A 20,000-nucleotide genomic window follows, 5' to 3' on the forward strand; every position below is an offset into this window, starting at 1 on the left:
TTTGAATGCTATCTAGTTAACATTCTATCCTGTTAGCATGCAATCCTCTCAGCATGCAATACGTAAACATTCTATCCTGTTAGCATGCTATCCCGTAAGCATGCTATCCGTGCAGCATGCTATTCTGTTAGCATGCTATCCCACAAGAATGCCATCCCATAAGCTTGCTATCGTGTTAGCATGCTGTCCCGTTAGCATGCTATCCCGTTAGCATGCTATAACGTTATTGTGTTATTCCTACCAAAAATGTTCTCATCAAGCGGGTACAGACTACAAGATCATCGCATACGATTTCTTAAATCTTTACAAACCACCCACAGGGCGACATGTAATAGCCAATCTTCACAACTTTGTTCGGGTGGTGTGTGGGATGCAATGATTTACGACAAACAGTACGCAACACACGCCCCGAATCATTCAACAGCCCCGACTCTGCAGCCTCACAACTGAAACTGTCGCTACACTCCCGCGATCAAACGTGATGTGAGCGTGAACCATGGATGTAAACAAAAAATGGCAGACGACTTCTTTGGTTATAATCCCATCGATGATTCCAATCAAAAACGTCCATGGTGGTGATTGTACGATTTTATAAGGAGAGATGGAAGTGAGCGATCTCAGCGTACCTCCAGGTTGTATCAAACATAACATGACACATTGGTGAACATGTGGCTCTCTTCCTCTGTCCAATCAAACAGTACTATGAGAGTTATATTGAACCGCCAGTGGAAAAAGTTTGATACTGTGGTTGGGTCAATCCCATGACTTACAGTACACTCCTTAATTTCTCCACTTTGCTTATATCAGACCTAAAGCCTTTCATGTTACTGGCCACAATTTGAAACCTTCCCTCAGAATCACCGGAATAATCTCATAAGAATCCTAATTTCTTCTCAGAGGACACCTGGTAAATGCTGCCATTCTTCCTAAAGTCTCTAATCCAAATGCTTTACCGCCATGAAGTATCTTATAATAAATTATATTTCATAATATGGCTACATTTACAAAATTGATTGATACTGGGGAACTGTTTGACTAAGTCCATATTGTACTGAAGTATTCAAACCATGTTGTTCTGTAGGTCTCAGATGACCTATAAAGATAAACTATGTGAAACTATAGGCTACCTGTCTATCACTAGACCCATCTTAACCTAGAAAATAGACATAATTTACATTTAGGATATAAAATCTCAATTAAATATTAAATACTTGTTAACGACAAATGACGCAACTTTATGAAAAGATAAGAGTATACTAGATTGGATTTAAAGAAAACGGTGAACAGCTTGGGGAGGTTTCTACAGCCAGCTGTTCACTATGTCGGTTAGCCTCAGCGCTAGCAGAACGGCTCTAAAAACGAGGTCAAATCCCATCCGTTAATTGTGTATCGGCAAATAACAGTGTATTCACATTAATAACCCGTAGATTTGCACAGCAGCAGCGCATGCCAATGCCCAACGAGATACACAGAGATTCACATTTTGCAGCACTTACACATCTATTCATATTAAAGCTCCATTCACTTGCTATACATCCTACATGGTCTAGCACACTGCCCCCGGTGCTCAGGCACGGTACTGCAGTCTTTTCCAGTCACATTACAGACAGCGGGAGTAGTTTAACTCTCTCTCTATAATAGCTCTGGTCCTTCCATATGCGTACCATGTTACTTAGCTCGGTTTTTTTCATCTGGCTAGCGTGCTAGCTTCTCCAGATTTGGACGGAAAAAGGCATGAGAGAATTTTGCTGTAGTTTACACAAATAGAAAAAGAAAAGGTGTGTGTATATATATATATATATATATATATATATATGTAGAGAGAGAGATAGCATGCTTTAGATTAGATTGAAGTTGTTTCGTTCTGTGAGAGCATTAAGTGGAGGCTGTATTTCTCAGCCAATCGATGTCCAACATCCTGTGTGTGAGTGTGTGTGTGTGTGTGTGTGTGTGTGTGTGTGTGTGTGTGTGTGTGTGTACAGTGCACGTGTGCACGCTCGGTCTTGTCTGGTCCGGTCTACTCTGGGGTCCTTGGTAGCGTTCAACCAACCTTTAAAACTAAACAATGTTAACTCAACCACCGTAACACTAACACACACAACGCCAAAAGTATGCACGCACATGCACATCAACAGACACACACACATGCACATAAACACACACATACACACAAACACACACACACACAAACATACACACACACACACACACACACACACACACACACACACATACACACACCCACACACACACACATACACACAAACGAACCGGTCTCTGAAGGTTCGTTATATTTACTGTCCTGCTCCTCCCGGCTGACACCCCACACATCACCACCCTCCCTGTGTGTGTGTTTGTGTGTGTGTGTGTGTGTGTGTGTGTCTGTGTGTGTGTGTATGTGTGTGTGTGTGCGTGCGTGCGTGCGTGTGTGTGTGTGTGAGTGTGTATGTTTCTGTGTGTGTGTGTGTCCTTTGAGAGAGAAGCTGTTTGCTCTCTGATTGCCTGAATTGGCTGCAATTAGTCACACACACATCCTCTTCCTCTCTTTCTCTCTCTCTCTCGCTCTTCCTCTCTCTCTCCCTCTCTCTCTTCCTCTCTTTGACTGTTTCACTCTCTCCCTCACTCTCTTCCTCTCTCTCTCTCTCTCAATTTATCTCTCCTCTCTATCCCCCTCTCCCTCTCTCTCCCTCACTCTTTTTCTCTCTCTACCTCACTCTCTCTCACTCTTTCTCCCTCTTTTCTTCTCTATCTCCCCCCTCTCTCTCTCAGTAGTTAAATAACTTCTCGATGGGATGACAGTTTTACACCAGAGATATTTAAACCCTCTCTTCTCCTCCCCATCTCCTCCTCCTCCTCTCCTCCTCCCCTCCTCCTCCTCCTCCTCCAACCCTCTCCTCCTCCTCCCCTCCTCCTCCTCCAACCCTCACCTCCTCCTCCCCTCCTCCTCCTCCAAACCTCTCCTCTTCCTCCTCCTCCCTCCTACACCCACCCTCCCCTTCTCTGCCCCTTCTCTTCCTCCCTACCTCCCCCCTTCCATTCCTCCTCCTCCTCCTCCCTTCTTCGCCTCCTCATCTGTTCTTCTACATTGTGTGTGTGCATGTGTGTGTGGTCTGGCGGATGTGTGTGTGTGTGTGTGTGTGTGTGTGTGTGTGTGTGTGTGTGTGTCTGTGTGTGTGTGTGTGAGAGAGAGAGTGTGTGTGTGTGTGTGTGATTAATTCTTCCTCTTGAACACAGCGCTGGCTGTCTCTCACCTGATTGGCTATGTGATTTAAGAGCACTGCTTTCTCATTCGTCAACGACTTAACCTCTGTAAGCATGTGACAAACACCTGATCCTTAAGACACACACATACACAAATAAACACACTCACGCACACAACCACACACACATACACACACACACACACACAGACACACACACACACAAACAAACAAATTAACACACTCACGCACAAACACACACACTCGCACACACATTCACATACACACACACACACGCACACACACACACGCACATACACACAGATATACACACTCACACACTTATTACTTGGAGTCCATTGTAAAGTATCCTTATCTGTCCATAACTCACTGTAGTAATACACTAGAGAGAGAGAGAGAGAGAGAGAGAGAGAGAGAGAGAGAGAGAGAGAGAGAGAGAGAGAGCTAGGTCAATACTAGAGACAGATAGAAAATGAGGTCAATACTACAGAGAAACAGAGGGAGAGAGAGAGAGAGAGAGAGAGAGAGAGAGAGAGAGAGAGAGAGAGAGAGAGATACCTAGGTCAATACTATAGACAGACAGAGGGATTGAGAGCGAGAAGGAGAGAGAGAGAGAGAGACACACAGAGAGAGAAAGAGAGGGAGAGAGACTAAGAGAGAGAGACAGATACATTACAGTCACCTTGTGCAGTGAAGGTTGCCAGTTTGAGTCTGTGAGCAATTTAACAACAAACTGCTGATTTGGTGTCTTCCCTCTACCTTCAACTGTCTGTTCACTCTACCTGTACCATAAACTAGCTGGTCACCCTAACCATACCCTTAATCTAGCTGGTCAACCTAACTGTACCTTTAACTAGCTGGTCACCCTAACCATACCTTCAACTAGCTGATCACCCTAACCATACCCTTAATCTAGCTGGTAAACCTAACTGTACCTTTAACTAGCTGGTCACCCAAACCTTACATTTAACTAGCTGGTCATATCTCTAACTAGCTGGCCACCCTAACCATACCTTATATGTGTGCTTATACTTTCTAACGCAATTATTTTGATATAATACAGAAACTACTTCAGTACGGCGGTCTGCAACATAGTTAGCGCTAACCGGTCATAATTCACTGGGAGGCATTACCAACCCAGATCTCAACCAACTCAAACGCAGTGCTGAGGCTCTCAGGGTGCATTCCATTTATTTCAGTGTCTGTCTTTTTCTCACTCGGCCAATCAGCAATCGATAGCACTTCAACCTCCGCGGAGAAGTGCTATTGGCTGCACACTCCGGGGGGGGGGGGGGGCGGGGATGTGAACAGGTGTGTGAGCAGCGCCCCCTGCTGGGAGCTTACCTGAGGGCATCCAGGAGATGGCGGGGGTGTGAGTGGCGTCTGTCTGCTGCCAGTCGAAGTCGTCGTCTTTGGACTGCAGGAAGCCGCAGTCCTGGTTGGAGCCAGAGAGACACCCTGAGAGAGAGAGAGAGAGAGAGAGAGAGAGAGAGAGAGAGAGAGAGAGAGAGAGAGAGAGAGAGAGAGAGAGACTAGTTAATATCGAAGTATTACTGCATAAACATCACCGTAAACCTGTTGGTCAAACTTGTAAACTGTTTCATTAGTACTTGAAAGCGAAGCTAAGGCTGCATGTCTTTTGTAATATAGCGTTTAAGTTAGACTATTAAAGCACAAATACATGTTGCCGTACAACTATGTTCTTATGGTTGGACGTTGGCTTGATGTGTTGGTAAGGGTTAGTTGATTAGGGTTAGTTGGTTAGGGTAAGGGTTAGTTGGTTAGGGTTAGTTGTTTAGGATTAGGGTTGGGGTTAGTTTTTGAGGGTTAGGGTTGTAACAATGGGTTAATGTAAGTTGGAAAGGTTGAGGGCTAGTTATTAAGTTAATTGGTTAGGGTAAGGTAGTCATTTGGGAAGGGTAAGTTTGTTAAGGTTTGGGGTTTAACAATGGAAGTCTAATGCCAGTTCTATTGTTATTTTATGCATCCATGGTTGGTGAACTGCTACGCTGAAGCTCATTGGTTGTTCAGCTCTTTGCACGTGATTCGTCTAGAAAGAGCCACCTGACCACAGCTTATTAGAACAGTATAAATCTTTCTGGTAGATCTTGGAAAAAAATTATGAATGATGTATGCATCATTATTCAATGAGTGGAACCAAATTCTAAAGAAATTGGTTGTTTGCAAAATTTGGAGAGACTCACATACTGCACCTTTAATATACATTTTCATACGCACATTCACCCGTTCATAGCATAACACACATCAAAATGAACCAGAACATCACACAGCAGCTTTAGACCTTTGAAGTTAATGTGTTATTTTTATATCTGTGTGTTTGTGTGTTAGTGTGTGTGTTTGTGTTTGTGTGTGTGTGTGTGTGTGTGTGTGTTTGTGTTGAGTTTGGGGGCTCTGAAGCTATGTTAGCCTTCTGCATGTAATTAATCTACCATGCGTGGAATGCCTGCCTTGTGTGTATATGTGTGTGTGTGTGTGTGTGTGTGTGTGTGTGTGTGTATGCGTTTGTGTGTGTGCATGTGTGTGTGTGCGTGTGTGTGATCGTGTGTGTGTGTGTGTGTCTATCATCACAGTGTTGACAATGAATGTCCAGGAGGCTGATTTTCTTGTTGTTTGACAGCAGGCGTATTAAAATCAGACAAACGTGGCCTGAGGCAGTGTGAGAGTGTGTATGAGTGTGTGTGCGTGTGTGTGTGTGCGTGTGTGTGTGTGTGTGTGTGTTAACTCATCAACAGACTGTCTTTACAATCTGCTGCTGTCTGCCTCTAAATACTATAAAACACACACACACACACACACACACACACACACACACACACACACACACTCACACACAAAACTGCCTCCCTCTGAGAAGATATAAAAGTGTTTTGGCTTCACTACAGATCACGTCCTGGTACTTTATCATTCCCCTCTCCTCAAACCATAGCCCTCCCCCTTAGCACTCCCCTTAACCATCTCCGTAACCCTTAACCCTCTCCGAACCCTCTGCATAACTCTTGACCCTCTTCTTAACCCTCCCCCTAACCCCCGCCTTAACCCTTTAACCTCCCCTTAACCCCTGACCGTTTCCTTAACACTTAACGCTCTCATTCTCCCTTAACCCTCTCCTATGTAGCTGTCTTGGCGTATCCCTTTAGCTCGTAATCCTTAACTATCTTTTCAACCCTGTCCCTAATCCTTAACCCTCCCCTTAACCCTCTCCATATATATCTAATATCAGGGCAATCCCTCTATAGATATAGGTATATACGAAAAGAGTATAGATCAATATATAACACTTGGGAGCGTATAGATATACCCCTTTATGGATGTATACGGTTGAGAGAGTATACATCAATACCTCTATGGATATATATATCCTTGGGAGAGTATAGATCAATCCCTCTATGATAGACAACATTTGGGACCGTTTAGATCAGATCTTTCTTTCCTGTAACCATCAGCAGGTCAGAGTGAGAGAAGGAACACACAGGAAACGTCTGCTTCTACCTTTCTGAGCGCGTTCACACAGAGAGAGAACCACTTCACTGAGCAGTGAGCGAGGAGCCGTTCACGCCGCTAACTCTGCTCTCTAACTTCAGAACTGCAGCGCACCCAAATTGGATAATAAATTAGTGAAGCACAACAATGGAGACAGAGCTCCAACAACAGCCTCTCCGCGGAGACACAGTCTTTGTCGCCGGCCCTCACGCTCACACCCACAGCTACTCGCTTCTCGCCCGTTGGTTATCGTTAATGACAATTAAATGTAAAAGGAGACGGCTGAGAAAACCGCCCCAATCTCTCCCCTCCGCGGTGGGAGAGAGAACAAGGGTCTGACCCGTCCTTTGAAAGGAGGAGGCAGAGGAGAGGAGCTGGGCTCTCTGTAGTCTGTTGACTTCAGCTCCTCTCAGGAGATACGGCCAGACTCTCCTCTCTCTCTTTCCCCTTCCTCTATTCTCCTCTCCTCTCCTCTCTTAGCCTCCCTTCTCCTGCCACTTCCTCCCTCCTCTCCTTTCCTCTCCTCCCCCCTCCTCCCCCTCGCCTCCTCTTATCTGTCACTTTCTCTGAGCAAATCAAAACATCTGGGTTTTAAATGATTTTTCTCCCGCAGTCTCTTTCTCTGGGAAACACAAACACAACGCACACACACAGACACACACAGACACTCACACACACACACACAAAAACACACAAACACACACACACACACACACACACAGACACACCCTCACCCTCACAGACACACAAACAGAGCCTTGTTGTTTGGTATTGCCCAACATTGAGTGACCACATGCATGTTAAGTACTCTGGGCGCACACACTAACACACACACAGATATACACACGCAAACTCACACATACACACACACACACACACACACACACACACACACACACACACACACACAAACACAGTGAGTGATGGCCAGAGGGGGCAGTGGCATTTAGCTGGTGAGCCGGACCACAGAACACATACACACCACACACAAACAGACACACACACACACAAATACACACAAACAGACACACAAAGGCACACAAAGAGATGACAGCCACCATGAACACGAGGAGGGATGGCATTCAAGGGAAAGAGTGTGTGTGTGTGTGTGTGTGTGTGTGTGTGTGTGTGTGTGTATAATTATGATCACTAGAATCAACATTAATTAGCAGCTAATAGCATTAGCGTTAGCGCGGCTAGTTAACATGCCGTTGGCCCCTCATGAATAATGCAACACCATCTCTGCGCCTCTGGCTGTGTGTGTGTGAGAGTGTGTGTGTGTGTTATCTTTGTTAAAAGAACTTCAGGCTCCTCATGACTGGTTTTAGAATTATATGATAATTATTAGTAATTAATACACACGCACACACGCACACGCACACTCCCATACACACACAGAGGATGCTACACTTCACCCTTTCTGTTTGCATCTCCTTCTGGTTTACTCCCTCTGGCAAGAGAGAGAGAGAGAGAGAGAGAGAGAGAGAGATGGAGGGAGAGAGAGAGAGAGAGAAAGAGAGAGAGAGAGAGACGGAGGGAGAGAGAGAGAGAGAGAGAGAGAGACAGAGAGAGAGAGGGGGAGGGAGAGAGAGCGAGAGAGACGGAGGGAGAGAGAGAGACGGAGGGAGAGAGAGAGAGAGAGAGAGAGAGACAGAGAGAGAGAGGGGGAGGGAGAGAGAGCGAGAGAGACGGAGGGAGAGAGAGAGAGACGGAGGGAGAGAGAGAGGAAGAGAAGGAGAGACCGGAGAGAGTGGAAGAGGAGAGAAGGGGGAGGAAGAGAGAGGGGAGAAGGAGAGAGGAGAGAGGAGAGAAGGAGAGAAAGAGGAGAAGGAGAGAGAGGAGGTAGAGAGGAAGAGGGGGAGAGAGAGAAAGACAGTGATAGGGAGTGTGTGAGACAGCGAGAGGAGAGAGAGAGGGAGAATATGGGGAGGAGATGAGGAAAATTTCTTCTCTGTTTCAAATTGTTTTGTTATTAATTATATGTTAATAGATTAAGTTAGAATTACCGTTAATGATAACAATAATGATGATAATAATAATGTTGAAACATAAAGACCATACTAATATATTATTATATTATTCTATACAGTCAATTATAGTATAATCAGCTATTATCAGTTCTGCCACTAACTAGAGGAAACTCCACCCAAAGGCTGACTCTATAGGAGGTCAACCTCCACCCAAAGGCTATTGGAGGTACTAACCAGGCCCGCCGCTCTCTATACGCAGAGTACACAGAGTGTGTAGGGCACCAAGTACCTGGGGGGGCACCAAAAATTATGGTTTGTTAAAAAAATAAAAATAATTATTACATTATTGAATTAAAAAAATATATAAATTAGTTATGAAGAGGCCCACCGTTGTTTTTCCTTAATTGCATAACCTATCACTCAATTTCGGCAATTATATGTTTTTACCTAATATATAAAAAGAGGCTCCCCTTCCCCCCCCCCCCGAAACGGCCAGCAGCGGCCCTGGTACTAAGTGTTCTGTTTCATACTGCAACATCACCTCTGTTTCAGTGGAAACAACATGGAGAAGTTGGACGATTTTACGTGATTGGCCGTATTTGGACCAATGGGGAACGAGGATCCCAGACCAATGAACTCACTGGTCCAACTGCTTTTTTGGCGGAAACAGAGTTGATGATGCATTTTTGCACAACACGCTTTATAAACCATACTCTTGTTAAAGAATTGGTTACAATATATCTCATCTATTGCAGTTGGTAGTAGGGCTGGGTATCGTGGCCAATTTCCTAAATCGATTCGATTACGATTCATAAGGTTCTGAATCGATTATTCACGATTCGATTCGATTCGATTGATTCAATCTGCTCTTAAATAATGAAAATGGCTCAACTCTGTTACAAAATACAAATGTACTTTATTTTTTCTCTTCATCTTAAACAACAGGTTTTAAGTGCAAACTTGTAAATTGGATAGTTTAAACTTGAGCTGTAAACTAAACTGTCTCAAGTCTCGAAAGTACAATTTTGAAATTAGAATGGAATTGCAAGTGAAAGTGTACTTGAACTACAACATTCCATCACTGCAAATTTCATGAAGGCATTCTTTATTAAAGTCCAAAAATAATAATAATGATAACAAAAACAAAAAAAATCGATCTCATGAGTCATGTCCTATGAATCGATATTGCAAAATTTAAATTAAATCGATCCAAAATTGATTAAATCGTTTTTTTTACCCAGCCCTAGTTGGCAGTATTGCAGTGTATTTTAAAGTGTAGTATATATTTAATATATTTAATATATAATATTTATATTATATAATGTAGGCCTATATATATTACACATGCTTTGTTTTTTTACATTAGATATATTTTGTATTTACATATTTTTCATATTTTAAGTTTCTGACATATTTATGTTTTTTATTTATTTTTTAGAATTTTATGTTTTTATATTTCATGCATATATTTTTGTATCTATACATTTTATATTTTACATTTGATATATTCCATGTTTTTGTATTTTATATACTGCAGTTGTATTTATATACTGCAGCAGAACTGTGAGGTCTCTGGAAATGATGATGATGAAGATGATGATGAAGAAGAATAAGATGATGATGATGATGGTGATGAAGAAGATGACGATGATGATGGCAGACATTGGGATTACATGGAAGTAGAACACGCTAGAGACACAGATATGTAAATAGGCAAACTTTAATTACATCCAATATAATCCTTTACTCAACAGATGTACTCTCCTTACAAACACACACAAACACACGAACACACACACACACACACACACACAAACACACATCATTGTAAAAGGGGAGATTAGTGAGGTAAGAAGTCTCCAGGAGGATAAGACCGTTTGTGTGTGTGTGTGTGTGTGTGTGTGTGTGTTTGTTTTGGGGTTTAGAAGGACAGATTTCAAGACATTTCAAAGAGCTACGAGGACCCTCCGGTATAGGAGGACAGTTGGCTGTCCTCATAAAAATAAACCTTATTAAACCTTTTCTCAGCATGTTTTAATACCCAAAAAGTGGTTTTCTCAAAAGTCCTTATGTACCAAAAATCTGACATATTTTGTATATTTGTGTGTCCGCCACTGCCCCTATCGGTGGTCGTGGTCCCTGCATGCTGCGACACACAAGCGCGGGAAATTATACACAACGCGGGAGATTATACACAACGCGCGAAATTAGACGCTAACTCAACACTGCACATGCTCATTTTGATATTTGGCTGGAAAGAAGAGAGCTACTACGTCTCTGATTACCAGATTCATTTGCTGGGAGTTCTGGAAATGCACGTTGTGGAGAGCAGGTAAGAAATGGTAAATGGAAATGGTTTGGTAAGATTAACACTATTGTATTTATTATTTATTTATTATTTATTAACTCCCACGTGAGGAAAGTATAGCCAGAGGTTATGGCTTGGCAAGCTTAATGTCCAGCGCTAGGGTTGTGCCCAGGGGCGATTCTAGGGTCAGAGCTTTAGAGGTGCTGAGCACTCAATGAGCCCCACTGCCACACCACCCACCCTTTTTTCACACAAAAACAAAAAATATTTATATTGAAAAATAACTTCATAATTTTAACATTGGTTCAACTAACTCAAAAGATTTTTTTCTTTTTTTGGAGCCCTTTCCAGAAGTATGTAAGTATGTTTTGGACATTATTTAACAATTTCAAAGACGAACAAATATAATTTTTAGAATAACATTTCTTACTCCCAAGTTTTAGGGGTGCTGAGCCCCTTTTTAGGGGTGCTTCAGCACCCCTAAAAATGGGCTAGCCTCGCCCCTGGTTGTGCCGCTGGACAATGTCATCGTCCATCGTGATGGCTGACCGACATCACGATGGACGGCCACCATCGTGATGCCCCCCCCGCCATCAGACACACACTCATCCTCCTAGTCTCTTATTTTATATAAGCTAAAAACGTTGCAGGGATTGCTCTGTAAATTAATGCTTGGACAGCGTTGACTACGGAGGCGTGTGCCTACGGGCCCGAGACCGTTCACTTTCTTACTGACTGGGTTGTGCAGAGTGCGATCCTGTAGACCCGCTCAATGCCAGAGAGGCACACTGCGGAAAACATGTTCGGCTAACATTTTTCGTTTCCAAATATTTATTTAAAAACGAAAATATCTTTTTTAGTGCGTGTGTGTTAAATTAAATGTTTTTATATCTTAAACAAATTCCGTTGCAAATAGGAGGCGCGCAGCATGAATATCCTAACTAAAAAAAGTTAGTCGGCCAACGCAGACACATTGTCATTTAGTATCTGAGCATACTGTTTGAATATCCATGGTATTAGTGAGATGAAAAGTGGTGAAGTTGTGTTGTTGTTTACATTTTTGTTTTTTTTGTTAGTAACTTCCATCATGCCACGGAGAACTCCCTTTCAGGATGCCACTAATCACATCCTTGCAGGAAGAGACAAGAATTCAATGTTAGAAATCAAATATATTAATCCAGTTAAAGGTGAGTGGTTTTCAGTCTATGACTATTAATTGTACAAACATCAATATAAATTAAAGTTGTTAATAGTATTTAAATAATATCTTAGTTAATAGTGGGCCTGTCTGTTGCTGTATTCTACACTTGGACATGTATTCATTATTGTACATGAGGAATTGAAAAAAAAGCACAACGTTGCATTGTAGCAATTTATAGGAATAATTCATTCTATTAGATTATTTGCAGTGCTGAGTTGTATCCAATGGATAGTCTGCTACCCCTGTTACTCTAATAAGGTTGTGTCTGCAGGTCGTGGTATCTTCACTTTAGCTGTTTTCAATCAAGGAGACTTTGTGGTCGAGTATAGAGGGGAGCTCAGTGATGCAGCCGAAGCCGAACATAGACGTAAACTGTACCACAATGCATGTTCGATCTTCATGTTTGACTTCACATGGAAGCAGAAGACATGGTGGTAGGTTCAGAATGACTAATACTGTATGTTTAGATTACTATAGTGAGAAGTCAGGATTTCTGAGGTAAAGATCTTGTGTTGCAATTTAACTTGCATCAACTGTGCATCGAACATCTATACTAGTATTGGATGTTGGCATTAGTGTACTGTAGTTGCTTGCAAATTAAAGTACAATTCAAAAGTGTCACTATAAACGTCTGTTTAGTGCATGATGTTTGTACATTTGCAGCATTGATGGAGCACTTGAAGATGGGTCATTTGGACGACTGGTAAACGATGAGCACAAGGCACCAAATTGCAGAATGAAGTTGATCGAAGCAGATGGGAAGCCACATCTCTGCCTTTTTGCACTCAAGGAAATTATGGCAGGAACTGAAATCACTTATGACTATGGTGGGAAAGAATGGCCCTGGCGTAAAGAGGTGGGTCATTTTGATTTTTTTCCCCTATGAATTGGTGTCAAGGTTTAAAAAATATAGCCTATAGTTTGACATCTTGATAAAAATGAAATCATCTCTTTGTGTTAAGCTGTGTCAGTTTCATGATGCCACAGAGATTACACAATACCTATCGCTTGTTAGTGCCAACAATCATAACCAAAAAACAGAAGTCACTGCTTGGTGAGAAGTCACATCTTGGTGGTCTTCAATCTGTTTTTTAGTCAATCGTGTCTCTCTCCCAGATGATGAGAGCAAGCTTATCTGTATGTTTTGTAGATTCCCCCTACTGTTACAAGCACTGCTGCCCAAGAGTCTATCAAAGACTGTTTCAAAGCCCAAATCATGCCATCCACAGTCTGTATTGAAGGTCAGTGAATGTTTGACTAAATGTTTTATCTAGTTGTCAATGGTGTGCTATAGATGATTGAGAAACATTTATGCCACATATGGCCATGTTTACTGAGATGGTTTTTACATTAGTTATGGTGGCCGTATAAACATATTGTGTCTATAAAGAATGTGAACCAGCGACAGTGTGGTTGCTTCTAGAGTGATGCACAACCCCACCCTCCCTGGCCTTCTTCATATTCTTTCCTGTATTCTACAGAGACCAGAGAGAGACCAGAAGTCCAGTCCTGCAATATGACATCAGGCAGCTCTGCTTGTGAGGTAAGGTTGAATACGGCTGTCTGTTAAACCAATAAGTCCCATTGTTTTACAATGGCTAAGGAAAGAAGTAGGTCACAACACAAAGCATCACCATGTACACTTGGCATAGTTTTATTGAACAAGGGCACAGGAAAATGTAGTGAACTATTCGTAAATAACAATTCTTCCGCAAAATATATTTTCTCTAGCTGAATTGTTGGCAAGTAATTCACAAATGCAGACAGCGTAACTTTTCTAAGGTGTACTAACATAGAACAAAAAGCAGAGATGTGATGGGAATTTCACAACAGGATCAAATGTGATCCAGCCGATCATATTCAAGGGTCATTTTAAATTGTTACTCTGTTTTAGTCAGTTCAACTGTACAATAACACAATTGTGTAAGTGATGTCCAAGTTCACATGTGCATTTTTCTGTTTAACTTGTTTAGACACAACTCAGCGGTGCAAGCTTCCCTTCTGGCCAACACTCCGTTGCAGAGCTTAGTGACCACACCCATTACTTGGAACCCGATGTTTTCTCTACAGACTTATTCAGAGGTGAGTCCCTGCTTGAAGAAACAATGCCTGGTAAATACTAGGGTCTGGCAAGGTACTGTGCATTCATGTACTGTGTTCTCTTCAACAGACACCGAATGGAGAGCAGAGTGTCAGTCATCCAGTCCCACACCAGACTGTCCTGCGCATGAGGTTAGTTTGAATTTAGCTGTTTATTTTGGGATATATGAATGTTTAGAAATGATGTAGTTTCGTAAGGGACATATTTATCAATGAATTACAATTATACTGCAGGTACAGTCTGAAAATCTTTGTCGGTACAGATAGCCATCACTTAACACTGTTCCCCTGTCTACATCATTTTGAGTGTCATACACTTAAGGGTTTGAGTGAAATGGACACTGTACCAGTTGATGCCTGTTCATCTTTGCATATTGCTGTTCATTTTTTAGGTGCATTGTGTCAGAGGTCAAAGTGGCACTTCTTCTGCGAAAGAGGGGATTGGAGAAGTTGGTGGCCAGCACCAGGAGGTGTCATCCCCTGTGTTCTCAGCAGACCTTGCCAGTGGTCAGTTACAGTTTTGAGTAAATGTTGTTAACTTCTGGCAATGCATGTCATGCCTGCCAAGTGGTTGCAGCATGAAAAATGTGGCGATATCAGGCCATTTTTCTATGTCTTGATGGACATTTTGAGTAGAATATCATCTGTCAGGGATGTGAGTTGAGTATGTTATGCCTATATGTGGTTTTATGACTTGAGGAAAGTCGAGCACTGAATCTCCCTGTGTTCTCTTGTACAGAGACCGAATCAAGATCAGGGTGTCAATCATCCAGAGCTGCGCCAAATGACTCTGCTTGTGAGGTGAGTTTGAATTTACCTGTGTTTTGAAATTGACCAATGGTTAGAAGTACTGTGATGTTCCATGGAACACAATTTTCACTGTTTTAGTAAACATCTTGCAGCTACAGTGGAAATGTCCTCTTTTCAGTATGGATGGTTTTACTAACCATGGTGTCCCCCCAACACTGTTTTTTTTCTGAGTGTGCCATACACTGGGAGTTCAATAATGGAAATGTCTTCTATTCAGTATGGATGGTTTTACTAACCATGGTGTCCTCACAACACAGTTTTTTTTCTGAGTGTGCCATACACTGGGAGTTCAATAATGGAAATGTATTCTATTCAGTATGGATGGTTTTACTAACCATGGTGTCCTCACAACACAGTTTTTTTTCTGAGTGTGCCATACACTGGGAGTTCAATAATGGAAATGTCTTCTATTCAGTATGGATGGTTTTACTAACCATGGTGTCCTCACAACACAGTTTTTTTTCTGAGTGTGCCATACACTGGGAGTTCAATAATGCAAGACTTAGAGTTTGATCAAGGATGTCATTAAAAGTCCAAAGGACAGTGTCCTTGCATACCATGAGGTTGTCTGTATTACAAACTGTCCTCACATAACGTGAATATTCCCCTGTCTCACATACAGATATAGAAACTACAGCACTTACTTGTAAAGTGGCTAGTTAAGGAATAGCGTTTTTTTCTCTTTAATACACATTCTTCCTTGTGGCATCAATGTGTACCTATATGGTGCATTGTCAGCTGTTTCCTGCGGCTTGATGCTGAAATTTGTTATGCAGTGACATGCCTCCCTTATCCAAAATGATTGCTAAATCTTGTTAAATATTCTGTCTTTGCACATACTGTATGGAGTATTCCCATCTGTACCAGTTGATGCCTGTTCATCTTTGCATATTGCTGTTCATTTTTTTAGGTGCACTGTGTCAGCGGTCAAAGTGGCACTTCTTCTGCAAAAGAGGGGATTGGAGAAGTTGGTGGCCAGCACCAGGAGGTGTCATCCCCTGTGTTCTCAGCAGACCTTGCCAGTGGTCAGTTACAGTTTTGAGTAAATGTTGTTAACTTCTGGCAATGCATGTCATGCCTGCCAAGTGGTTGCAGCATGAAAAATGTGGCGATATCAGGCCATTTTTCTATGTCTTGATGGACATTTTGAGTAGAATATCATCTGTCAGGGATGTGAGTTGAGTATGTTATGCCTATATGTGGTTTTATGACTTGAGGAAAGTCGAGCACTGAATCTCCCTGTGTTCTCTTGTACAGAGACCGAATCAAGATCAGGGTGTCAATCATCCAGAGCTGCGCCAAATGACTCTGCTTGTGAGGTGAGTTTGAATTTACCTGTGTTTTGAAATTGACCAATGGTTAGAAGTACTGTGATGTTCCATGGAACACAATTTTCAGTGTTTTAGTAAACATCTTGCAGCTACAGTGGAAATGTCCTCTATTCAGTATGGATGGTTTTACTAACCATGGTGTCCCCCCAACACTGTTTTTTTTCTGAGTGTGCCATACACTGGGAGTTCAATAATGGAAATGTCTTCTATTCAGTATGGATGGTTTTACTAACCATGGTGTCCTAACAACACAGTTTTTTTTCTGAGTGTGCCATACACTGGGAGTTCAATAATGGAAATGTATTCTATTCAGTATGGATGGTTTTACTAACCATGGTGTCCTCACAACACAGTTTTTTTTCTGAGTGTGCCATACACTGGGAGTTCAATAATGGAAATGTCTTCTATTCAGTATGGATGGTTTTACTAACCATGGTGTCCTCACAACACAGTTTTTTTTCTGAGTGTGCCATACACTGGGAGTTCAATAATGCAAGACTTAGAGTTTGATCAAGGATGTCATTAAAAGTCCAAAGGACAGTGTCCTTGCATACCATGAGGTTGTCTGTGTTACAAACTGTCCTCACATAACGTGAATATTCCCCTGTCTCACATACAGATATAGAAACTACAGCACTTACTTGTAAAGTGGCTAGTTAAGGAATAGCGTTTTTTTCTCTTTAATACACATTCTTCCTTGTGGCATCAATGTGTACCTATATGGTGCATTGTCAGCTGTTTCCTGCGGCTTGATGCTGAAATTTGTTATGCAGTGACATGCCTCCCTTATCCAAAATGATTGCTAAATCTTGTTAAATATTCTGTCTTTGCACATACTGTATGGAGTATTCCCATCTGTACCAGTTGATGCCTGTTCATCTTTGCATATTGCTGTTCATTTTTTTAGGTGCACTGTGTCAGCGGTCAAAGTGGCACTTCTTCTGCAAAAGAGGGGATTGGAGAAGTTGGTGGCCAGCACCAGGAGGTGTCATCCCCTGTGTTCTCAGCAGACCTTGCCAGTGGTCAGTTACAGTTTTGAGTAAATGTTGTTAACTTCTGGCAATGCATGTCATGCCTGCCAAGGGGTTGCAGCATGAAAAATGTGGCGATATCAGGCCATTTTTCTATGTCTTGATGGACATTTTGAGTAGAATATCATCTGTCAGGGATTTGAGTTGAGTATGTTATGCCTATATGTGGTTTTATGACTTGAGGAAAGTCGAGCACTGAATCTCCCTGTGTTCTCTTGTACAGAGACCGAATCAAGATCAGGGTGTCAATCATCCAGAGCTGCGCCAAATGACTCTGCTTGTGAGGTGAGTTTGAATTTACCTGTGTTTTGAAATTGACCAATGGTTAGAAGTACTGTGATGTTCCATGGAACACAATTTTCAGTGTTTTAGTAAACATCTTGCAGCTACAGTGGAAATGTCCTCTATTCAGTATGGATGGTTTTACTAACCATGGTGTCCCCCCAACACTGTTTTTTTTCTGAGTGTGCCATACACTGGGAGTTCAATAATGGAAATGTCTTCTATTCAGTATGGATGGTTTTACTAACCATGGTGTCCTCACAACACAGTTTTTTTTCTGAGTGTGCCATACACTGGGAGTTCAATAATGGAAATGTATTCTATTCAGTATGGATGGTTTTACTAACCATGGTGTCCTCACAACACAGTTTTTTTTCTGAGTGTGCCATACACTGGGAGTTCAGTAATGGAAATGTCTTCTATTCAGTATGGATGGTTTTACTAACCATGGTGTCCTCACAACACAGTTTTTTTTCTGAGTGTGCCATACACTGGGAGTTCAATAATGGAAATGTCTTCTATTCAGTATGGATGGTTTTACTAACCATGGTGTCCTCACAACACAGTTTTTTTTCTGAGTGTGCCATACACTGGGAGTTCAATAATGCAAGACTTAGAGTTTGATCAAGGATGTCATTAAAAGTCCAAAGGACAGTGTCCTTGCATACCTTGAGTTTGTCTGTGTTACAAACACGTGCACAGATTTTTCCAGGGGTTTTCCAGATATTCCAGGGTTAATCAACGATTGTTTTTTTTTTTGTCTTTTGTTGTTTTTAGACAATGAAGAAATGTTGGCTTCTGGCACTTTTGGATCGCCTCATCTCTCTGAGACTGCAGCTCAAGGTATAATCTCAATGATGGACCCAACATTTACCGAACATATCGTAATGAGCTGGGATCTGTGGGTTCATTAGAGTGTATTAAAAGTGTTTTAGTCAGGAATTTTCCAGTAGTACGATGGTTAGAAACTTTGTTACAAGCTTACCTTTTTGTCATCTCTCTTCATTGTGACACATATGCTTTGTGGTTAGTATTTTGATGTGTTCAGTAGTTTGCATGATCATTTTAAAACAACAGGGAAGACTTGGCCTGTGTAAAATGTATATAATTTCCTAGTAAAATTATTACTCAAGGTATGGTTGCACACTCAGGCTCTCCTGACTTCACCCGCTTCAACAACTTTGCCATGAGCATAGTTATTATAATATAGAATTGGCTGTCTGCTTGTCATGTGCATGGTAGTAGAATATATTACAGTTTTACATGTATCCCCTCTATGCCCATGATGTTTGATTGGTAGGCAGACAGGCTCTTTAAGCCCATACATTTATACTGTGCAATGTTTTTTTAGATGACCAGGGGAACTCTGCCTGTGTAACTTCTGGTTCACCTGATCTCCCTGACTCAGTTACTCAAGGTATTATTTAAATGCGGTCACTAGGCACACTTGCCAATGTGCAGTCAACACTTACATTATGTTTGGTTAGACATATGTAAGGGATAATGTATAGAACACCAGTCATTATGGGGAATATGAGCCCAGACAGGGCGACACGAAGCGGAGGGGTCTAGCTTCGTCCTGAAAGGGCTCATATTCCCCATTGATTGGTAGGCAGACAGGCTCTTTAAGCCCATACATTTATACTGTGCAATGTTTTTTTAGATGACCAGGGGAACTCTGCCTGTGTAACTTCTGGTTCACCTCATCTCCCTAACTCAGTTACTCAAGGTATTATTTAAATGTGGTCACTAGGCGCACTAGGCACACTTGCTAATGTACAGTCAACACACAAATCATATAAAGAAGCTGGGTCTATTTTGTTTTTAACAAGCAGTGTAATGAAATGTCATGTTAATGAAAACAATCCAACTTCATTTTTAGCAGATCTAGTCAATTTATTACCACACATATTTTGTCTACACAAGTTCCAGTTTGTTTGGCAATTTTGAACAGCAACTTCCCTACCTGCAAGTACATCCTTGCAAATACATCTTTTTTATCTTCTAATCTTTTTTTTAATTGTTCAGGTTTCCGTGTTTCATCAAGGCGGTGTACGAAGAGACCATGGTCTGGTGAGGAGATACAAGCCGTGATGAAACATCTGAGGCCTTTTGTTGAAAACGGTGTCACTGCCACCAGTGGGCAGTGCCTGCAGTGCAAGGAAAAGGAACACCCTATCTTGGAGACAAGATCCATTCAAAACATTCGAGATTTTGTACGCAACAGAGGCTTGGCCTTTAAAAG

The 20,000-nt window shown here is 41.8% G+C and overlaps 1 protein-coding gene across 2 annotated transcripts in view; it reads right to left on the bottom strand.

Moving 5' to 3' along the window:
• The window catches only part of LOC307088751 (receptor-type tyrosine-protein phosphatase mu-like), a 115,163-nt gene that overhangs the window by 82,643 nt on the left and 12,520 nt on the right, over window positions 1–20,000 (bottom strand). For both annotated transcript variants that reach the window (XM_079754732.1, XM_079754731.1), the window contains exon 2: window positions 4,566–4,679. In XM_079754732.1, coding sequence (XP_079610858.1) covers window positions 4,566–4,679 — 114 coding nt within the window. The remainder of the gene's footprint in view (window positions 1–4,565; window positions 4,680–20,000) is intronic.

This window comes from Pollachius pollachius, assembly GCF_949987615.1.
Source record: "Pollachius pollachius genome assembly, chromosome: 17".
Classification (NCBI taxonomy): domain Eukaryota; kingdom Metazoa; phylum Chordata; class Actinopteri; order Gadiformes; family Gadidae; genus Pollachius; species Pollachius pollachius.